Consider the following 21281-nt stretch of genomic DNA (forward strand, 5'->3'; position numbering starts at 1 on the left):
ACGGATTTACGGTATTCCTAAAACGTTCTTTTTTTTCTTTTTTCTGAATAACTATGCTACCCATGAATGCTATAATAGTATTCAGGCTCTCGACTACCAGCTCGGCACTAATTCGGGTTGTTTCGTCCTCCAGGCTTTTAGGGAGGCAATGCTTGACTTTGGTTACAAGCCTGGTGGCTTAGTTTTGCCAGAGTTCACCGAGACGACAACGGACCAGTTGTTCTTTTTGTTATACAGCACGGTGAGTAAAGACTGCCGTTAGGCCATCGTAGTACACCGCAGAGGTGGCGCTTTTGTACTTTTCGGCAACAGTAAAAGAATCCGTGGAAGGCAATATTAATTTATTCACGGCAGTAGCGTTTTACGAACAGCGACGCAAAAACGGAAGGAGGCAAGGTGGAGATCAAGATTTCTTAGTGAGGCTGTGGTAGTGCACTATAGACATTTTCCACAGGGGCGCCGCCATCTTGAATTGTCGTCACTTCCAGTATGGGCGACGAGAAAATAGTAAAACGTTTCAACCTGTAACCAGTAAAAAAATAGAGGGGAGCCAGAACGAGAATGTGTGACGGTTAGGCTTGTCTTCTATTGGCGTGGCGACGGCGAAGTAATGTTTTCGCCCATACTGGAAGTGACGATAATTCAAAATGGCGGCGCCCTTGTGGAAAAGGGCTACAAGCATTTTCTCGTCACCTCTCTTGGGGTCCCTGGGGCACAATGTGGGCTGCGGCCGGATGCTTACAAGCGGCTGTCTCGTAAAAGTCCGGAGCTTGACTAGTGCAGAAATTGAAACTGAATGATATTTGATGAGAAATCGCACCGTTAAAGGGCATAACCTTAATTTTGCTGTGAATGCGTTTAGTTATGGAAATTAAAGCCAGTGGCAGATGTGGCGTAACGGTAAGCCTTCGCCCGATCCGAAGGGTTCGGCCATCTGGATCCAACCCGCGGGCTATCTCCGGGCTCGAAACGAAGGGAAAACAAAACACAGTTCACACCTCCAATAACCACTGTAGAATGTAGATTAAATGAGACAGTTGACCATAATTCGCTCGATAAGCTGCGTACGTCAGCTGAAGGTTTTCCAATACTCAAAAAAATCCGGTGGTCATCTCCAATGTGTCGTCGTCGCCAGGAAAATCCCTACTCCACCTCACAAATCTCTCGAGTACCGCCAAAGGCAGATCCGCGCGAGCCTACTCCGTTTCGCCCTACGATGACCCGCGGAGGATGCTACGAGTCATGGCAGCCAATCCAGTAGCGTGCGAGTGCCACGTGACCTTCTACAGACAAGGGCTCGCTCGCGTGTGTTTTTCTATGTACGAGAACTCGAGCACAGACGGCACTTTTCGAAGTTACGCGCTCGTACCCTTAAATATCCATCTTCGTCGCCTTTGCAGCATCGGAGGTATCGCTCGTGCCATTTCCCAGTGTGAAATTTCTGCCAAGCGGGAGACTGCGGCAGCCGCTCGAAGGAAAAGAGAGGCGTTTTTTTGTATGCCGTCAAAAATGTCTATTGGGAAATAATGCACGAAAACGGCGCTATAACGCATTTATACTTTTTCCATGGAGCGCGCGTTGTGTAGTGTCTAGCATGGGGGTTTGTTAACCCCTCCCAGTGAATTACGTAAATGAAGCTTAAAGACAAAAAGGGGGACGAAGGCGGACACCTACGTTCTTTCGTGCATGTCCGTCGCAGTTTGCCCTTTTGCGTTTTGCTTTCAATTTTAACAAATATGTCAGCACGCTCGTCGGAATATTCCTAAAGTAGTTCCTCCCAATTGAGCCAACCTTCAATTCTCTTTGGAGCTAAATGCGGTTTCCTTGTGCCCTAGAGCTATTGCGAAGTGACAACTCAGGAAGCGCAAATGGCGGATGATGTCAGCAGCACGTCTCATCCACGTCGTTCCAGGTATGTTTCTTTAAACTTTTCATCAGAAGTGTTTCCTTTGTGAAGTTAATGCAAAGCTGCAGGCGACCTGGTTAAGAGCAAGCATTTTTTAACCCTGGAAAGCGGAGAAACAGGACAGAACAATCACCGCAACGACGGAAAGGACTACGGACTTTGAGCAATGTGTTTTTTAAAGGTGCGCAGATCGTGGTTGCAGAAGACATCAAGGAGTGCAACTGATCACATGAACATTGCATAAATGACACACGTTCAAAGTACGTCTGCCTAGATATCGCATGCGTGCCTACATAGCTTTATATATAGGTTACATGTATTGCATGCATACACTCCATGCCTTTGTGTATTGCATTTATACATTGCATACATGCACGTGAATACAGTCACACACTCTGAAAACTTCCTGTGCGTGTACACTTTGCCGGAGAGCATTCGGGGAGTCAACCACTGCCCTCCAAGGACAGAGAGGTCATCATCGAATGACAATCTCGAAAATATGCTTGAACCTAAAATTTAGGTCTACAGTGTAACACTTGCACCAGCACGGTCGTTTTAAATTATTGTGACACTTGGCAAGACGTTAGATTGTGAAACGTCATGCTCATTGTGACATCGTAGATATTATATTTAGATCTAAACATATTTTCGATTAGTTCGTCCGCCGAGTACCCTCTATAGACCGTTTTATCGTGGGTAGCGCCATTTTGAGAGCGAGAGAGAAAAGGGGAAGGGCTACCGGCGCTTTCCCCCTCTCTGATTGTGTAGAAAGAGTGAAAGTCCCGGATGAGAGGCTTGGCCGGTGTTGGGCGTCTGCAGTGCCCCAACTTCGTTCGCGCTTTCTTCTACGTTTCAAACTCGCAAACTTAATTAAAGCCATGGTCTTCGATGGCGACAGTCCCCCGGTCATCGGGACACCATTGCTGGGTGATAGGGTGCACGAATACCGACAGAAAGCGTCGAATACTGTCCGAGGACCTATGTAGCTTGCGTGGAATCCGGCAAGGCAAGTACGGCTGGAATGTTTTTAAGCTCCATTGCTTTCCGCATGGCTGGAAATGATGAACCATTTATACATTTTTGCTTGCAATGGGCCTATTTCAACGTAGCCGCTTTTAGTTGTAATCAACAAGCGATACACGAAACGGAAACCTCAATTAACTTTGTAAACGTCCGGAGCTGCTACATATCGTCTTGCTGTGCTGTTTTTATCTTCGTGTTCCTGTTCTTATATTTCCTCGTGAATGAACGACGAAGACGCTCTAGATGTACTTTTATCGAACCGCAGAAAGTCTCGAAGCAGCCACGAATTATTTTACTATTGCAATATTTTGAGTACTCACCTCCAATTTCTATAGCTGGCACGTTCGCTGCCGCTGTTCCCCCCGTCGCCACACTGGCGGATGCCATGACTCAAACAAAGAAACGTGCACACTGGGCTCGAAAACGCAGATCGCAACACACGAGACGTTTTCTGCAGCGACTATCAAGCGCCTCAAAGCGCCTTAGTCAACGGAAACAACCCACCAGCGGCACTCCAAGGAGCGCTTTTGCCGGCTCTCTGGTATCGCGCAGGAGATCGCGATTAAAAAAAAAAAACAAGAAAAAAAACAAAAAAAAAACAATAGAACTATGTTTTCAACAATTTCCAGCCTCACCCGGCGGCGGAAATAAGCCTTCAAAGTGTTGTAGATGATAAAATCGACTCAGTCACCACTGCAAATTATCACTATTAAGATAAATTTAGTTACGAAATTTTACAAGCTGAAACAGCAGTTATCATGAGAAAACTCGCACGCACATTGCGAGCGTACCCCATGTTCATCGGCGGTACAGCGTTCGGTGCGCGCTCCATTCACGAAATGTTCCGAGCGAAGTCGAGAGGATGGCGTTGAGGAAACGCCTTTTCGGTTTACGGACGCAATCCACTGCCCCCGGAGACAGGGGTCATGTGGAAAGCGATGGAGTTCAAAGACATTGCAGCCGCTCTCGCCTTGCTGGATTCCTTGCAAGCTACATAGGTCCTCGGACAGTATTCTATGCTTTCTGTTTTTATTCGTGGACCCTATGACCCAGCAATGGTGTCCCGATGACCGGGCGACTGTTGCCATCGAAGCCTCGGGCTTTAATTAAGTTTGCGAGTTTAAAACAGAAAAAAAAAAACCACGAACGACGTTCGCGCACAGCAGACACCCAACACCGGCGAAGCCTCCTCATCCGGGACTTTCACTCTTTCTACACAATCAGAAAGGGGGAAAGCGCCGGTAGCCCTTTCCCCTTTTCTCTCTCGCCCTCTTTCAGTAAAACGGTCTATAAAGTGGAGTGGATGGAACTGGAGCTCTGCAGGAAAGCAAACGCGTGGACAGCTCTTAGAACACACAAACACTGCACGACACTTATTGCAAAACGACATCGGCGCATTTTGCATTTATTAAGACACAGTATTGACGGCCACTAATCTTTACCATTTAGGTTACTGCCCCGAATGATCATGAGCGAATGAGCAGTTATTATAACAGCTCTTAGTCTAAAAAAAAAAAATCAAACTGGCTATCGTTTGTTTTCGTTAACAGTGTCGTGGTGTGTACATATCCACATGTACAGATAAAGGAAAATACTAAAATAAACAAAACTATTTCTAACACTTACGCATCCCGTAAAGTGAATACACAGCGATAGCTGAGGTTTGGCATTGGAGCCGCTAAGGTGTCATTTCGGAGCAAATGTACTCAAGGAACGGCAAGGGTGTGAGCGCGCACCATAGAGTCCGCATATGCGTTTCGTATGAAACCAAGTAACACAGCGGAAGAAACTTTCATGGCGTTTTGGAACCATTGAGGGCGTATGAAGTAGAGAGCATTTCGTGAACCCGTTAAACAATTTTATGAGACGGAAACTAGGACTGCCTTGTTGTAATTGAACAACACTTCGAAGATCGTGCGCTCAAGTTTGAAATCCAGAAAACGACGAAACTGCATGTGTATGCATGAACCAATCCCCGTCTTTGGTGTGGCTGCCTGAACGTTTTATGCAATGTTATTACGTTGCAGCTTCACCTAATTTCACGCCCGTGATTTCGTCGGCCCTATTGGTTTCAACACCTGAGAACCTCTCTGGCATAATTAGCGAAGGCGCTTTGTTTTCATTGTTTCCATTACCAGCAGTCTCATGTTTATGTTTCTACGTGCCGTCATGTTGTCACGTGACGTCTGAATGTCACGTGACGTCACAGTGTCAGGTGACGTCACGACATCACGTGACTCACTGTGTCGCCTGACGTCATTAAGTCGCGTGGCGTCACTGTGCAACGTGACTTGACAATGTCACGTCATAATGTCAGCTGACGCCAGGTAACGGGTGAGGTGATGCGCGGCGTGACTTCAGAGCAGGGTGTAAGATAGACAGGTGGGGAAACGGCACATAGAAGCCTACCGCAGCGCCGTGACCGGATTGTGTACTCGTCTGCTTCCGGGTACCCCCGACCTGCGACAGATGGCGCTGCGGCGAGAAGAAAAAAAATCGGAATCGGATTTGCGCGGAACTTTATGGGAGAGTGCGCAAAATAAACCGAGAACACGAAAGCCCTCCATTGAAAATCCACGAGAAACCATCTCCGTCAGTTTAGCCGGTCGCCATCGGTCGCCCACCCGGAGTGAGAGTTTGCGGTGCTCAACATAGATGGCGCCACAGAAAAAGAGAAAACCGAGGGGGACACAATGCGGTCGCTCATTCGGCTCTCGTTTCCCCACCTGTCTATCTTACACCCTGCTTCAGAGTCGTGTCGAGCGGCGTGACGTCAGCAGCGTGACGTTAATGTGGAATCTTTTAGAGGAGTGCCGGAAATGGCCCGCGTCGATATGGATCGCGGTCGACGGCGGGAAAACCCGCGAAGTGTCCCACTAACAGCTATCGCTGTAGTAACAGCTGGAAGAGGTGAAATATATTCGAGCGTGGTAAATAATAAAAAGGCATTATCCACATGTCGCTAATCAGATTTCACTAAAAGAAAACGGATTCGCGCGATACGTTGTGATGTTTTACACTTATCTCTAGTCCTAACCTCTAGTTCCAACTGTTCATGTCAAGCAGCCGCCACGAAAGCTGAGGCGGATCGATCGATCGAAAAATGCGCCGCAATGTGTGCGGCAGAATTTCCCAGAGATGGCGCCTCTAGTTCAACTCCAGGTCAGGCTCTCGTGGTGCTTTCGTATCGCTCTGAGACTTTTGCAGTCGCCTCATCTGTGTGGCTCGCGTGTTTTTTTGTTTGTTTGCAATGCTAGTGAATAGATAGAAACGTCTGCTTTAAAGAAATGCGAGCTGATGTAATAAGGAAATATAAATGAGCAGGGGACGGGGTAAAGGGATATTGCACAGAGCAAACACTTGACGTCGCAGTCGCGATGTCATACGAGGTCAATATTTACAACGCGTTCTGAAGTCTAAAAGATGGAGCACGCGAACATCGTTCCTATGTAGACTTCCAGGCTTCGTGCATTTATTTTATAAGCTTTGATATGTCGACTAGGCCTGGAAAGCATTGTTTGAACACTCAGTCCACAGCAAAAATTGGTGTCCCACGAGCGACAATATTTGGGTGAATTTAACATACCGCTATAGGGTCATCCAGAAACAGGCTTTGATTTAAAAACACTTTTTATGAGTTGTGAATGCGGAAGCATGAATGTCGAATTGAACCACCCTGTGTGCTTCTTCCAGCTTTGCGGTGCGATGTTTGTCGGCGCCGAAAGGAGTACCCGCTCCTCCTCCTCTTTTTGCCCTCCCCCCTCGGCCCTCGGGGCTTCCTGCGAGCGCGCGCCACCGCGTTGACCTCTGTTAACCGTGTTCCTTCCACCGGCGCCGGCGCGGGGCCGCAGCGCCATGGGGTGGCGTTGCGGCCCCGCGCCGGCATCGCTGTCACAATACCGCATCGCTGTCGCTGTATATGCCACATCGCTGTCAGAAACTACAGGCTTCGCTTCATTGGGACAGGGGAATGCAAGTGCCGTTTGGCGCGCGGCTTCAAGAGCTGAGAACGTCGGTTCGCTCCATGGGACAGTTAATGCTTTCGCATTGAAAGAGCATCGCTATGACACAAAAAGAATGCAAGACGAGATTACGTAAAAAACAACTAAATAAAGTTGGTTTCATCTACATGAAAATGACGAATCTAAAAAGAAAACAAAAAAAAACGCGGTCATTAAATGATTGGGCAATCTATAATTGGAGTATTTTAATGGGAGAAACAACACCAGACGGTCCTTCATTCTTACTCAACAGTTCGTGCGCACATTTTCGAAAATAGCTCTACGCATGCCGCCCCACGTTGCATTCGGAGCACCAATCATTCATGTGCCCTTGATAAGATAGGTTATGGAAGAGGGTGAACACTTATGTGTTTCAGTGGCCACGGCTTTGTTTCAGTCTAAAAGTTTTGTCACTTTGAGTACCGATCGGGCAGTGAAGTTTGTTTTCCACAGGTAGTGTCACTTCACAGGGAAGTCTAGCAACTCTGAGACAGTCCGTGGCCCCATTAACTGGACTCTATTTCGACTCGTTGAGCTCGAACATTCGAGTATCCTGCCGAACTGTAACACAGCGCTCGTGCCCAATTGCTAGGTGGCATAGTTAGCCTGCTCAAAGTTGCCCCTTTTGGCCACCAGCCGTACTGACCAGCAGCCGAGCGAGGCACCTCTTGTTGATTGCCCTAGGGCTATACCGCCCGCTCTCCTCGCAAGCGGAGCTGATTTAAGAACAGTGATTGTTGTTCTGATTGCATCCTGGGGGGTATGCATGCAGGCATTTCTGAGGGTCGTGTACGATAAGCACGATCTCCGGTGGCAACTTTGATCCAGATAAAAACAACATCAAGGACTAAGTGATTTTGGTTTTCTTTGCTACCGCTTTATCGCTACCTTTACTAAATAAGAAAGGTAGCGACGTCTTCCTCATCCTCCTCCTCCTCCTCTTCCTCCTTCTCCTCCTCCTCCTCTCGTACTCGGGCGCTGTTTTGATTGTCCCACAATCGCAAGGGGCGTTCCTACACGCCCCACCACCCTCTTATTTTAGCCATCTGTCAAATAACCTTTTCCGATTTTTTTTTTTATAAATTTTTTGTTTTATTTTTTATTATAAGCATGGAATAATTCTGAAAATGTTAGAGGCGACCATTGTTTTGCCGGTAGGAGGTAGATCTGATCTCGCAAATCTTGCAAAACATGCCCCCCAGTTCAGAACCGCAAGTGTTTATCGGTTATTTCCACGCAGACTTACACTCACACGAGCTTGGTTCCATGCAACTGAAAATTGCAATCGCGAAAAACCACACACAGACTAAGAGAGCATTGTCAAGATAAACTTTTGCGTTTGATTGGATTAGCCCAAGTTAACCTCGAAGAAGATACTCCAAGACCGGTGACGAAGACTTGTGGCGCGTAGTTTCCACGTTTTATTGGATTTGCCGCGAAGAACACACTCCGCGAGAGATAATGGAAGCCATGATGTTGCGCTTCCGACGTTACTTGTTTGTCTGCATTGACTCACAGCGCCCCGTATACGCTCTGACAGCATAGGCACTCCTTGCTCATCCGTCGCCATGCGCACTCTTGAATAGTTATGATTGTCCTTTCACAATCGCGGGACACCTGGATGGTGTTAAGATAACATACGGCATTCCAAATGAAGCAGTTAATATCCTTAAAATGAGTTGCTTTGCATTGTACCGTATCCGTTACACAGCGACACCTGTGCATAACGTCGCTTACAGCTTCAAAGCTAATTCTTTGTTGTACAGGCCTGCAGTATTCAGGGATGTGGTCTCCTCATGGGTGTCGAGGTTCTGTTTCGACCTACGGAAAACAAGAGGCAGGGTTCGCACCATAGGGGCTCCTTTCCATAGGAAAGTCCTCAGTTGTCGCTTTTATGAACTTGTTGCTTGCGACGTAAAGCCCAAATAGAAGATTTTAGCATTGAGTTAGCCCGGTACTGTTATGGTTGCCGCCATGCCGGAATCAAGCCGCAAAAGTACCGCGAAGGAGGCGCTTTAGCCAGTGATAATCTTACATGGCGATATTTGTTCCGGTAGCGCGGTGCAAGATGACGGCTGGTTAAAATGTTTTCTGCGAGGTACGCTCCCGACCTCCCGACCTAACGCTAAGGGTGTCACGTTTACAGTATGCTGGATCTCTCTAATATTTATTTTTCCCTTTTTCCGCCTAGGATTTTGTTGTTTTTTTTTTTTTGTTTTTTTTTTGTTTCTTATTTTCTAAAAGAGAGATTTCTCTAAATATTTGTGCCTAGGTTAGCGTTAAACTAAACCGAAGCTGCCCTATTTTGGTTTGTATTCTCCCATTTCAAACTCGTCTAAAAAAAAAGAGAAAGGCGTCTAACAGTCAATCAATCAATATTTCATTTAATATATTAGGCATCATTATCACACTGCTGTAGGCTGCAGGGGCAAAAAGTTTAAATGTTTGACTTGACGAGACATCTGCGACCTTACATTTGGCAGACGGTGACCAGCCAACAAGTTCGAAATGAAGAAAAACAACATCACACACACATTTATAAATATTTTCTATAAGAGGTCGATACTTTCAAATTGCAGGTTTATAAATTTTAGCAAACACACCCAAAAGAAGAGCAATATCAAGTAACAACTTTAATATAGATAGCAATAATAATAATAAAAAAAATATTTGTAAGTACACAATACCAATCCAGAGATAATACTAGTTTTATCACGAAAATAACAAAATATCCAGAGGCATTGAAAGAATAAAACGTAAAATCTTATTAAATGGTAACTTCGGTCGAAAGGCGAACTAAAAGAAATGGCTAATGTCGATATACGGAAACTAATTACGAGCACTGCCAAAACATGAAACTAATGGGAAACTGCGATCCACTCTAAAACCGATATTAAAAATGCTACCACCAGCTTTTCAGCGCAAATTCAGTGGGTTGGCTGTTTGCCAAGCAACCTTATGCGATGTCATCTTCGTACCCAAAAAGCTCACTTGTTCGTACTGCCGCTTCTTTCGTCGTGTTCTTCTGCTGCGTTTTCAGCCGTCTCAGCCGACGAGTCCTACTTGTCATGTTATGTTTTAGCTGCCGTAGTTTGTAAGCGGTCATTGACGTGTCGCGCACGAAGATTATTGACTCCCTGCTTGCTCAAGCGCGTCGTGGTGCTGAAGTCCTGGTCAGCGCGAGCTCACGATAGGCTTCCACAACGCATCTGTAACGTGCACTGCACACCAGTAAGATTGTAGTTCTCCTCAGAAGATAAGTGAGGGCTCGTTCTGAGTCTGCGCTGAGCCTGCGTTCGTCGGGGCGAGCTCGCTTTTGTGCCGACAACTTTATGAATGTGTATTAATGTTTGCTACAGATGTTTGCTATCTACGAAGTATAGCAGTGAAACAGCCGTAGCACCTTACCTGACTGCTCGGAACGGCTCTTGCGACTATAAGCCGGTCGTGTGTTTGGCGGTACTGCGGTGTGAACTTTGCGTCACACGACGGCCAAGCAGCTGATTACAATGGTTGCCATCATGCTCGAGCCGGTAGGTTCTGTTCGCCGTAGTCCCCCGAAACAAAACAGATATCTACAAAACTACACGAGGCATCGAAAAAAAATATGACATCCTTAATTCTGGGACACTTCCTTCACTAAAAACAGTCGTAACCCTAAAGTCGAGAAAATGTACCGGAGTTACCCTTTAACACTCGGCCCCAAAATTTCGAGCGAAATTTCAACATAGACAAATATATCTAACGGTACAAATTTCCAGTCTCCCAACATTCGTTACATTATGCTTCTGAAGTTTACTTGCTGAAGTTTATTTACTTCTGACCGCAAACAGCAAAAAGAGGGACTCTGTGGGCCAGTTGGTTCATCTTGTACGGGTAAGAAAACGCCGAAAAATGCTCAAGGAGGGCAAGGCGCCTATTCCTGTCCCGCTTTCTCTTCGCCACTGTTTCTTTCAACGCTTTCTTTCAAAACACACACACACACACACGGACACATACGGACACATACGGACACATACGGACACACACGGACACGCACACGCACGCACGAATGCACGAACGCACGCACGCACGCGCGAACGAAAAAAAAAGGTTCACAGTCTCCTCGGCGTTGCTCTTCCTCTCCCTCTCGCTCTCTCCATTTCCCTTTATCCTGCAAGGAATGAAAACAGTGCACTGGGGCGAAACGAAATGTTGTGGAAAGGTGGTCCTCAGCCACCTGGTGGACACATCCGGTATGGCGACGAAAAAATAATGAAATATTTCAACTTGCATATAGTAAAAAAAAAAGAAAAAAGAAAATAGAGGTGGGGCAAAACGAGAATGACTGACGGTTACGCTTATATCCCGAATGTCTTCTTTTGGCGTTGCGACGGCAAAACAATGTTTTCGCACATACTGAAAGTAACGACATTCAAGATGGCGGCGCCCTTGTTGAAAATGTGCATAGATGGTTTCTACGGAGTTTTCTTTCTATTTTTTTTAATGCATCGAATATACCTGCTCTTTTGTCAAAGGACATGAAACATGTTTCTTCCCGTGTCTACATCACTATGCTTTCAGACACTTCCCAACGTGGTGCGCATGCAAATATCAAGTTGCACTTAAATTGTCGACTGCGTGTGTTTTTGCCTCCGTCTTCCTCTTTATACCACGAAATGCTCTGTCTGAAAAAGCCCGTGTCCCTTTTATCCGCTCAAAGGAAAAGTCACCGGCGCCGCGGAGGCGGCAGTCAACGGTTCAGTTCTTATTTCCGCTTTTCTGGATACACAAAATAAAAAGACCACCATGGATGCATTATGCAACCCACATATTTCCGGAAACTTTAAAAAAATAAAAAAAAAGGTGTAACGCTATTTTTTTCTTTTTTTGCGGCGTATCAAGTATTTTATTTTAGTAGTTATCTAATCATGGCTAACATTGTGAGACATTTCTTTTTAGCCTTATTGCGAGGCCCCATTGATGAATAAACGTTAATGGATTTACAAACGGCTCTTTCCTCCGATCCTATTACCATGAGTGTTTGGAAGGGTCATTTGAACTCCCTGCGTCCGTGTACACGGGAATGGTAACTTTGCAGGGGCTAATACTGTAAATACCAAAAGTTAACGAGGAATAAAAAGGGTTTTAGGAAGCATTCGTGGAAATCTCACTGTACTGTAGTCCTCGGAAATATTACGTTTCTTCTAATGACGGACATAAATGGAATATTTTTCAAATGCGCTTCATGGAATCCTACGCAAACTTGTATATCAGGCATAGGAATAAAAAAAAAAATATATATATCAGTGTGCCGAACCGAAAAAAATACGGGTTCGGTTACGGTTCAGGTTCAGGTAAATTTATTTTGTTCCGGTTCAGTTCCGGTTCGATTAATTCGATCCGCGAACCGGTTCGGGGCGCTGAACCGGTTCGCGAACCGGTTCGGAAATTATAAATGACAAATTGCAACATCAAAATAAATTACAAATAAAACATCTGAAATCAGCACATACGAAACGGGATACATCGTAGTGTAAGGCTCAGGGATTTCTACCAGGAATGGTTTCTTTATGTGCACTCAAAGGTTACCTCACCGACGTTTACGCATTCGGACTTCATCTAATTGGGTCCGACGCAGTAGCTGTAAAATCCGCGGCCTCCTTACAAACCCACTTACAAGTAGAACTCGCTAACTATCCCGCCACCTCGGCGTGTAAGCAATTGAAGGAACAGTGGGGAGAAAATACAGCTTTCTTTATTTGAACTAGCCTTCGGTAACTCAAATTAGACCCTTAAAGACCGACCAACGAAATCATTTTCCGCAAGGTACGAAAATGCCCCTCGCGCCCTCCTCCTTTCACCCTCTCCCAAAAATCACGTGACGGCAGGGGCTGCTTTTGTGTCGGCTTTTTCTGTAGGGATAATCCTCAAAAAGCGCGAAACGAGCGGCTAGCTGCGAGCACCATAACGACCTTGAGACGTCCAGGTGTGTTCCCTCGTTGCCGCGGGCACGCTAAATCCGCGAGACTGAGGAAGCCAGCGCGACCGAACGCTTTTTCCCATAAGCTGCAGGTTCGAGGCCGCTCGATCGGCGGAGATCGAGGGGTCGTGGTATGCTGGGTTCGTTCCAGCAGCCGCTTTCTGGCATCGCGCGGCTGCTGGAGCCATTCCCGTGTCTGCGCAAGGATTGGCTTGCGCAATAAAGGGTTCAGTTTGTCGATAATACATTTATTTTTAAAACTTGTAAATCAAGTGGCTTTCCCTAATCTCTTCATTACTGTTTGAAACACATCTCATCTCATAGGTTGTTCATCCCATTTTGGACTCTTTTGCGTATTTATTCGTCCTTACCTCTGCTTGGTGACTGTGTTATAACTTGTTAAAGACCCTTAAATATTGGCGTGGGCTTGCGCAATCAAAGCTGTCCCGGATTTATCCAAAATTGGAAGGATTGGCGTCAGGAGGGGTTGAAGAAGCAAACCGAAATGCTTGCTTCTAATGAAGACGGCACAATCGTAAGATAGGTCTTTGCTTCACTTGCCTCCACAACGCCCCATCGTTTACACTATCGCAACTTCTCAGTAACACAGCTGTCTGCCACATTTTACTCATGGTTACTATAGATGTGGCCCCACAGGCTTTCCCGTTATCAGCGAGTCGACTTTTTAACGACCGGCGACTCTCCTGAGTGAGAATAAATATTATCACCTTCCCACAACATCCACCCCTTTCTCCCCCCCCCCCCCCCCTCCCTTTCCCACTCCAGGAAGCTGCCTGCAGACTGCGCTTTTCGGCTACTCATTCTCAACACATTTGAACGTGGAAGTAAACACATTGCATGAACGACGCCCAGTTTATTTGCAACTTAAATAATGTGACTCTACTGTTGGGGCCCAATCAGTTTCATCATCAATCATTATTTGTTATGATTTCATGGTGAAAGTATGTTCGTCGTGATGCCACAAAAGTGGTCGATTTAAGGGGAGAAATAGGTCCTCGTTTTTATTTTGCTGAAATAATCGCTCCTGTGACGCTCTAGTGAGTAAGGTCAAAGCAACCGAGGCAGTGCGTAATACTTTACAACTGTCGTTGACGATAAAATATTTGTGGGGAGTGCGTAAAATTGTTTACACCACAAAAGCACACCTAAAAACAATAAAATACAGCAATGGCAAAAAAAAAAAAAATCAGCTTGCGAAATCCTGCTTTCCACTCTCTCTCTTCTTTTTTTTCGCGCCACTACAAAAAATAGCGGCCGAGCAACGAAATTTGATTAAAACCTCGCTTCTTGGAGAAAGGACACCAGGCTATAGGGTAGTGAATCTACCAGGGAGTTTGTAGAAATAATAGGCGACTGTTGAATCTAGCCTTTGGCACAAATTATGCCCGGGATATTTTCATTTTCCTTCCACGCGATTAGAAGGCAAGACGCTGGGGGAATTCTAGTGCACTAACATGCTGCTTCTAAAAGAAAGTACCAGCTTTCTAGTGCATGTCAATCTACATGTAAATAGTTTAATCACTGCGCACAAACATTCGTGGCCTGGAGGATGACATGGAAGCATGACGGAAAGCAGCTTGCTGAAAATAGAAGTCTCTGTTGCATTGCGCAGGTGTGAAGAATTATTACGTATTTTTGTCTTATTTCCGTGCCAAAATAAAAACAGCGTTTAGAAACCAAACCTTGTGCGTTTTGAGGAGCGCCGAAAGGACATAAAAAACCGGGACAACCAGAGCTTGTCCTGGTTCCTTGTTTGTTCGGAGCCTTTAAAAAGGGGATGAAAAATTATGAATCGAGTGACCCGACTTACCACATTAGAACTGTTCATTTCCGTTGCAACAGGCTCTCTTCAAACGTCTTGCATAGTTCAGCTTGTACTGGTCCGTTTTTATTTTCGGTTCCTTTCAAAAAGGGAGCTCTAAGCCACTAGTCCAAACTACCACATTCATAATCTGCGGAAGCGGAGAAGTGAAAATGTAACAAAATAAGTGATTCGCCCACGTTATTTGAGGTCTATTGAAAGCGGACAGAATAGAAGGGGGCCGAAATCTCTTTCAAGAACACACAATCTTCTCTTCAATTCTGTCTAACAATTTGATGTGAAGGTGTACTTGGCTATGGCATTATTCGTTTAGGAATCAAGCGAAACTTTGTATCGGATCATTATACGTCTACGTTCACTCCCATTCAATGCTTATCATGTTTTCGACTATGTACACAGGGTGGTTTTCAGCAGTACGTTTTTAATCTGATTGCCCGCCAGAGCGCAAGCCAGTACGCACTACGGCCGCGGGCCATCGCGCTCTTCTCCTTCTCCGTATCAATATACAATCAAGGACGCGGGCGGAGCCGTCAGTCGTGCTGGTGTCGAGAACCAGTAAGTCTGACCCTTGAAATGCAGGCGTGACGCAAAACCCAGAGGCGTCCGGTTCGCCTTTCTTCAAGAAGCGAGGTGTTGATAGAATTTCGTTGTTCGGCCGCTATTTTTTGTAGTGGCGCGAAAAAAAAAAAAAAAAAAAAGAGAGAGGGGGAGGGGGAAGCAACGGTTTTCGCAGGCTGATTTTTAATTTTTTTTTTTTTTTTTGCTATTGCGATATTTTGTTGTTTTTTGGTATGCTTTTTGTGGTGTAAACAGTTTACGCGCTTCCCACAAATATTTCATCGTCAACGACAGTTTTAAAGTATTATGCACTGCCTCGGGTGCGTTGACCTTACGCACTAGAGAGTCACAGGAGCGAGTATTTCAGCAAAATAAATACGAGGACCTATTTCTCCCTTTGAATCGACCAAGTTTGTAGCATCACGACGAACACACGTTCAGCGTGAAGTCGTAACAAATAATAATTGATGATGAAATTGATCGGGTCCCAACAGTAGAGTCACATTATTTAAGTTGCAAATAAACTGGGCGTCGTTGATGCGATGTGTTTACTTCCATGCTCGAATGTGTTGAGCATGAGTAGCTGAAAAGCGCAGTCTGCAGGCTGCTTCCTAGAGTGGCCTGATATTTCCCCAACTGTGGAAAGGGAGAGGGGGGGGGGGGGTGAGAAAGGGGTGGATGTTGTGGGTAGGTGATAATATTTATTCTCACTCAGGAGAGTCGCCGGTCGTTAAAAAGTCGACTCGCTGATAACGGGAAAGCCTGTGGGGCCACATCTATAGTAACCCTGAGTAAAATGTGGCAGACAGCTGTGTTACTGAGAAGTTGCGATAGTGTAAACGATGGGGCGTTGTGGAGGCAAGTGAAGCAAAGACCTATCTTACGATTGTGCCGTCTTCATTAGAAGCAAGATTTTCTGTTTGCTTCTTCAACCCCTTCTGACGCCAATATTTCCAAATTTGAATAAATCCGGGACAGCGTTGATCGCGCAAGCCCGCGCCAATACTTAAAGGTCTTTATCAAGTTATAAAACCGTCATCAAGCAGAGGTAAGGACGAATAAATACGCAAAAGAGTCCAAAATGGGATGAACAACCTATGAGATGAGATGTGTTTCAAACAGTAATGAAGAGATTAGGGAAAGCCACTTGATTTACAAGTTTTAAAAATAAATGTATTATCGACAAACTGAACCCTTTATTGCGCAAGCCAATCCTTGCGCAGACACGGGAATGGCTCCAGCAGCCGCGCGATGCCAGAAAGCGGCTGCTGGAACGAACCCAGCATACCACGACCCCTCGATCTCCGCCGATCGAGCGGCCTCGAACCTGCAGCTTATGGGAAAAAGCGTTCGGTCGCGCTGGCTTCCTCAGTCTCGCGGATTTAGCGTGCCCGCGGCAACGAGGGAACACACCTGGACGTCTCAAGGTCGTTATGGTGCTCGCAGCTAGCCGCTCGTTTCGCGCTTTTTGAGGATTATCCCTACAGAAAAAGCCGACACAAAAGAAGCCCCTGCTGTCACGTGATTTTTGAGAGAGGGTGAAAGGAGGAAGGCGCGAGGGGCATTTTCCTACCTTGCGGAAAATGGTTTCGTTGGTCGGTCTTTAAAGAAGTTTTCATTAAACAAGATACGGAACATGAAAAACACTTCACCGAACGCAACGCCAGAAGGACGTAATAGGATAAATATTAAAATGGAAGAGTTTGCTGTCTCACAAATATGTTAGCTTCTAAGTGCCTATACGAAACCGGATGCATCGTGGTGCTGCCTTTCGTCAGCGGCCGCCACTCGCACAAACTACACCGCACACTATATTACCTGGACGTCTAAAGGTATGCGGGAGAAGGTAACCACTTCTGTTCCAGTGACCACGTGGTTACTATGAGGTGCTGCTTTATGACGTAGGTTATTCTCTCGCAAAAAAAAAAGAACTTGTCACTGATTGATCTTTTTTCAAAAATAAATACATAATTGTATTTAAGTGGCGTTAAAATTGGTATCATTGTTATTGGTATAAAGCCGTTTTTTTTTTCAAATACCAGCTTGTTTTTGTTTTCGTGGCCCCTTCAACAGCTTCTGCAGCAATCAAAATAAGCACTAGTCTGCAACTACAAAAAGGTTAAGGATACCACAAAGCGTAGGACGACCCGAGAAATGTTCCATTTCCCGCTTTTGTTCTCTACTGCGCAAAAATTTGCAGTTTAGGCAAAGTCGTAAATTTAGAAACGGAAGGAATGCGCAGGAGAATAAATCCCAAAATCCGGAGGGCACACCGAAAACGGTACAAAACAAACGGTCTCCTGGAAAGATTACCACAGAAACGGAAGTTTGAAACGAAGTTGTGTATTTATTCACTCAAATCGTTAACCACGAAAGGATCATATCAGTATGAAACATCCCTTTCAATCCGTTATAGACAACGTACATCTGACTGGGAAAACATTAGTTATACAATAACAATAACGCAATATTGATAAAAAACCAAACTTGGTATTAAGTTGGTTACAGTGCTACCGAGCTTTAAAGAAATCCACCATTACATATAATTATACAGTTTCAACTTGGTTACCAAAACGGCCCGCAGGATCAGGTGTAACATCATCAGTCGTGGATTATCACAATTATTACAACGTAGCTTAAGAGGGCTGCCACAGATCCCGTGGTGACGGCGCTACTGGTGTTAAGAAAACTTTACCGTCAAACAATAGGATATTTTAACAGTGTTATTGTGCAGCCATAAAAAAATTGGCACTTTCGAAAAAAGTACTCACACAGCAAGGAAATTGTGTGACGATGACTACAAAGCTCCAACCCGTCACTCCACGGCACAAATAGGCTGCACTGCACGACCCGGCGGACAGAACACGGCCGAATAAGCATCTGGAAGCATTATACTCAGCTGCCATTTACAAAAATAGGAGAAAACATCCTGAATGCACATTTAAAGCATTGTACCACTCCCACTAACACAAACCTAAAAAAAAAAACGACGACAAAACAAAACAGTTTTTGTGTTGTTACATCATTCAACAAAAATGTAGAAGCAGAACTGTTGCTCTTTTACTTTTTTTCTCCCCAGTTAGCACGGATCAGCAAAATATTGTCAAGAGTATTCTCTTACAAGTTAACGCGTTGAGGAGAAAGTATGAACTTTAAGCTAGAAAAAGTCCTCTCTACGCTCACTTGAGTTGCTGGACACGCCAGCACAACTTTAGCCAGTTCATGAAGCTCGGGGCGTTCCAGTCGTTGCGTCTCCCAATAGGCAAGGACGTTTTCATCCTTCTTCAGTCTCTTTTCTCTTTCGAAGTCGCTCAATGCTGCCGCTATCGACTTCAGTGCCCTTCTATTTTCGTAATTCTCAGACACTTGTGATTTTTCCTTTTCCTTCAGCAGAGCATCTAGTTCATCATCACTGCCTAGAGAGGATGTCGGACTTTCTCGGCAGTCGTTGGCGTTACGGCTGAAGCGTACAATGTTGGCCCACGTGTTGCTCAAGTGAGCGCGTGCTTGTTGCTTGTCGCCTTCAGACAGCAGAATGTTGTACCTCGGATCAAGGAAGACCGCCGCCCTGAACGCGTCATTCTGAAGAAGCAAAGTCTCCCTTGCCTTGAGTGCATCAACAACAGAGCGTGCAAATGTGGAATCCACTTTCCCTGCGTCTATAACGCATTTCATCCAAGCGCCGTAGAAATCACCGACTGTCAATTGTTGTGACTGCAGGATGAGCGTTGTCTTCTTTGCCGGGTGGAGAGCTCGTACAATGTCCTCTATTCTACTCCATTCGTCACCGGCAAGGAACAAGTCACGATTTGTGTCAGACACCTCCACACAAAACCCCCGAAGTTCGAGCAAACGTTCCAACATATCATGGGTGGGGTGCCAGCGAGTTGGGCAGTTCAGGATGGGCTTCCTTAAGTTTAGTTTTTTATCATCATCATTACATTTGGGCACCGAAGTTTCTTGCAAACTTCTCTTGCTTTCGCAACAGTGGCCTTGACGGAGGCCTTCTTCGTCGCGTCGTCAACTGCTGGCTGCAAGGTATGCGCTGCGCATCGCACTCCCCTCAGTACACCAGGCCACGGTCCCGTGTCGTCGAACGGGTCATCACTTGTCAACTGCAGCTCAGCGTTCTGATCCCCAGTGACCTCCCCTTCGTCATCACTTCCCGACTGCTGCTGCTGATCTTCCATGAGCGACTTGACTGACTTCACTAGGTTGGTGCCGTTGTCTGTAGTGATGTTGTACACTTGGCATAGCTCGACATTGTACGCAGCCAGTACCTCAAGCAGGATACTTTGCAAATAGCTAGCTGTGTGCCCCTCCTTTAATTCTTTGATCGCGACCGTCCGGAGGACAATTTTCCCATCGGAAACGAACTGCAGGTTGGCACCAAGCATTGATCTGTCCATACGGGTGACACAATCAACTTTAAGCGATATCAGTCTTCCCTTCACTTGCTGCCGGATTTCTTCGCGCATTTCATCGGCCAAAAGAGCTACTCTTGTCCGAATGTTTTCGGCGTTTATGACAGTCTGTGTGCTAAGACCATCGAGCAGGAGATCAAGAATTTTTCGGAAACCGGAGTCTTCCATGAGCGCAAACGGTCTGCCATTCACAGTGCACAGCTCTACACAAGCGCTAACAATTATTTGATCACTTATCGACACTCTAGCCGTGCCAGCTGGTAGCATAGCAGTGAGCTTCTGTTGCCCAGATGAACGTGGTCGTTTTGCTGAGCTTGCTTCTGCACCTGTAGAGGCCAGGGAGGAGTCTGCAACGACCTTCCTGTAGATCTCGTAATGATACCTCTGCAGGTGTCGTTGGAGATTAGCAGCATGGTTGCCCTTAATTTGCGCAGAACAACTTCCAACACCGCATTTTGACATCTCGGTTACATCATCATACAAGAAGTACTTCCTCGCTGTGTTTTTTCTTCTTCTGCCCATGCCGCTGTGTGCTGTAATATGAAAATTATTCTGGTAAATTTATGATCCTATTTGCAAGCTCTATACTTGAAACATGTACTGGCTCTCAATAGCTACAAATGCTTTCCGAAAACTATTCTGGATAAAGTCCTATATGGGGTAATAACCGACCTCATAGAGCTGTGCCGCGGTCCCAAAACGTCCCAAATTTTCATCGGTCCCAAAACGTAAACACGGGAGAATTTACATTTTTCTTTGAGATCAGCGAAAATTATACTGCACGAGAAATGTAGTGAACGGCCGCGATCTTTTTTCCCTTCTCAACGGCGTGAAAGACTAAGGAAAACTAAACTGACTATTCTGCATGACAGCAACCACTCTGAAGCCAAATTATCATGATAAACCTTTGTGCCTCTTGAATCGCTAGTAGTTCATTGGTAGCTGTTGTAAGCCATCGAATGCTCATCGAAGTTTCGGTTCCCTTGAACAACTTCGACTTAGATCGCGGTCCATTATGTCACAATTATAGACAACGAAACAGGGCTGGCAGCCCCTGCGCTTCGGACGATGGTGTTTATCCACTATACGCTGCTTTCTCAATGGCCACATACCTTCAAATATCGAAATAAATGTTCCCTATAAATGGACGTGAACACAGAATCCTTTAAAAAAACGAAGGCATTCAATTCGCCGCCTTTCTCTAGACTGGAAAACAAAGCCGTTGCATAACTTTAAACGATTTCACAAAGGCAATAACTACCATATTTTAGCATTTGCACGCGTGAATGCGGAGTTCAAGAAGAAAACGCCGTTCAAGAAACCAAAATGGAACACCTTGACTTACCTCGGGTTGGGGCAGCACACTCGTTGTCAGCCGGGAGGCACTCACTTGATCGAATGACGTTTTAGCGAACGCCCACGTTTCATCGAACGACACTTTAGCGAATAGTCGGACGCCGCGAAGCGGCGTTTTCGGGTGGGCCAAGTGAGTTCATATTTTTGTAATGAGTTGCCGTAGACTGTCGCCGCGAAGCGGCGTAAAGCGCAGCGCGACGGATGGGTT

The 21281-nt window shown here is 45.7% G+C and overlaps 1 protein-coding gene across 1 annotated transcript in view; it reads left to right on the forward strand.

Annotated features, from left to right (window-relative positions):
- The window catches only part of LOC115315975 (neprilysin-11-like), a 58344-nt gene that overhangs the window by 26051 nt on the left and 11012 nt on the right, over positions 1-21281 (forward strand). The window contains exons 16-17 of the mRNA XM_040503464.2: positions 134-241; positions 1836-1912. Coding sequence (XP_040359398.2) covers positions 134-241; positions 1836-1912 — 185 coding nt within the window. The remainder of the gene's footprint in view (positions 1-133; positions 242-1835; positions 1913-21281) is intronic.

This window comes from Ixodes scapularis, unplaced genomic scaffold (assembly GCF_016920785.2).
Source record: "Ixodes scapularis isolate PalLabHiFi unplaced genomic scaffold, ASM1692078v2 PGA_scaffold9__187_contigs__length_104089568, whole genome shotgun sequence".
Taxonomy (NCBI): Eukaryota; Metazoa; Arthropoda; class Arachnida; order Ixodida; family Ixodidae; genus Ixodes; species Ixodes scapularis.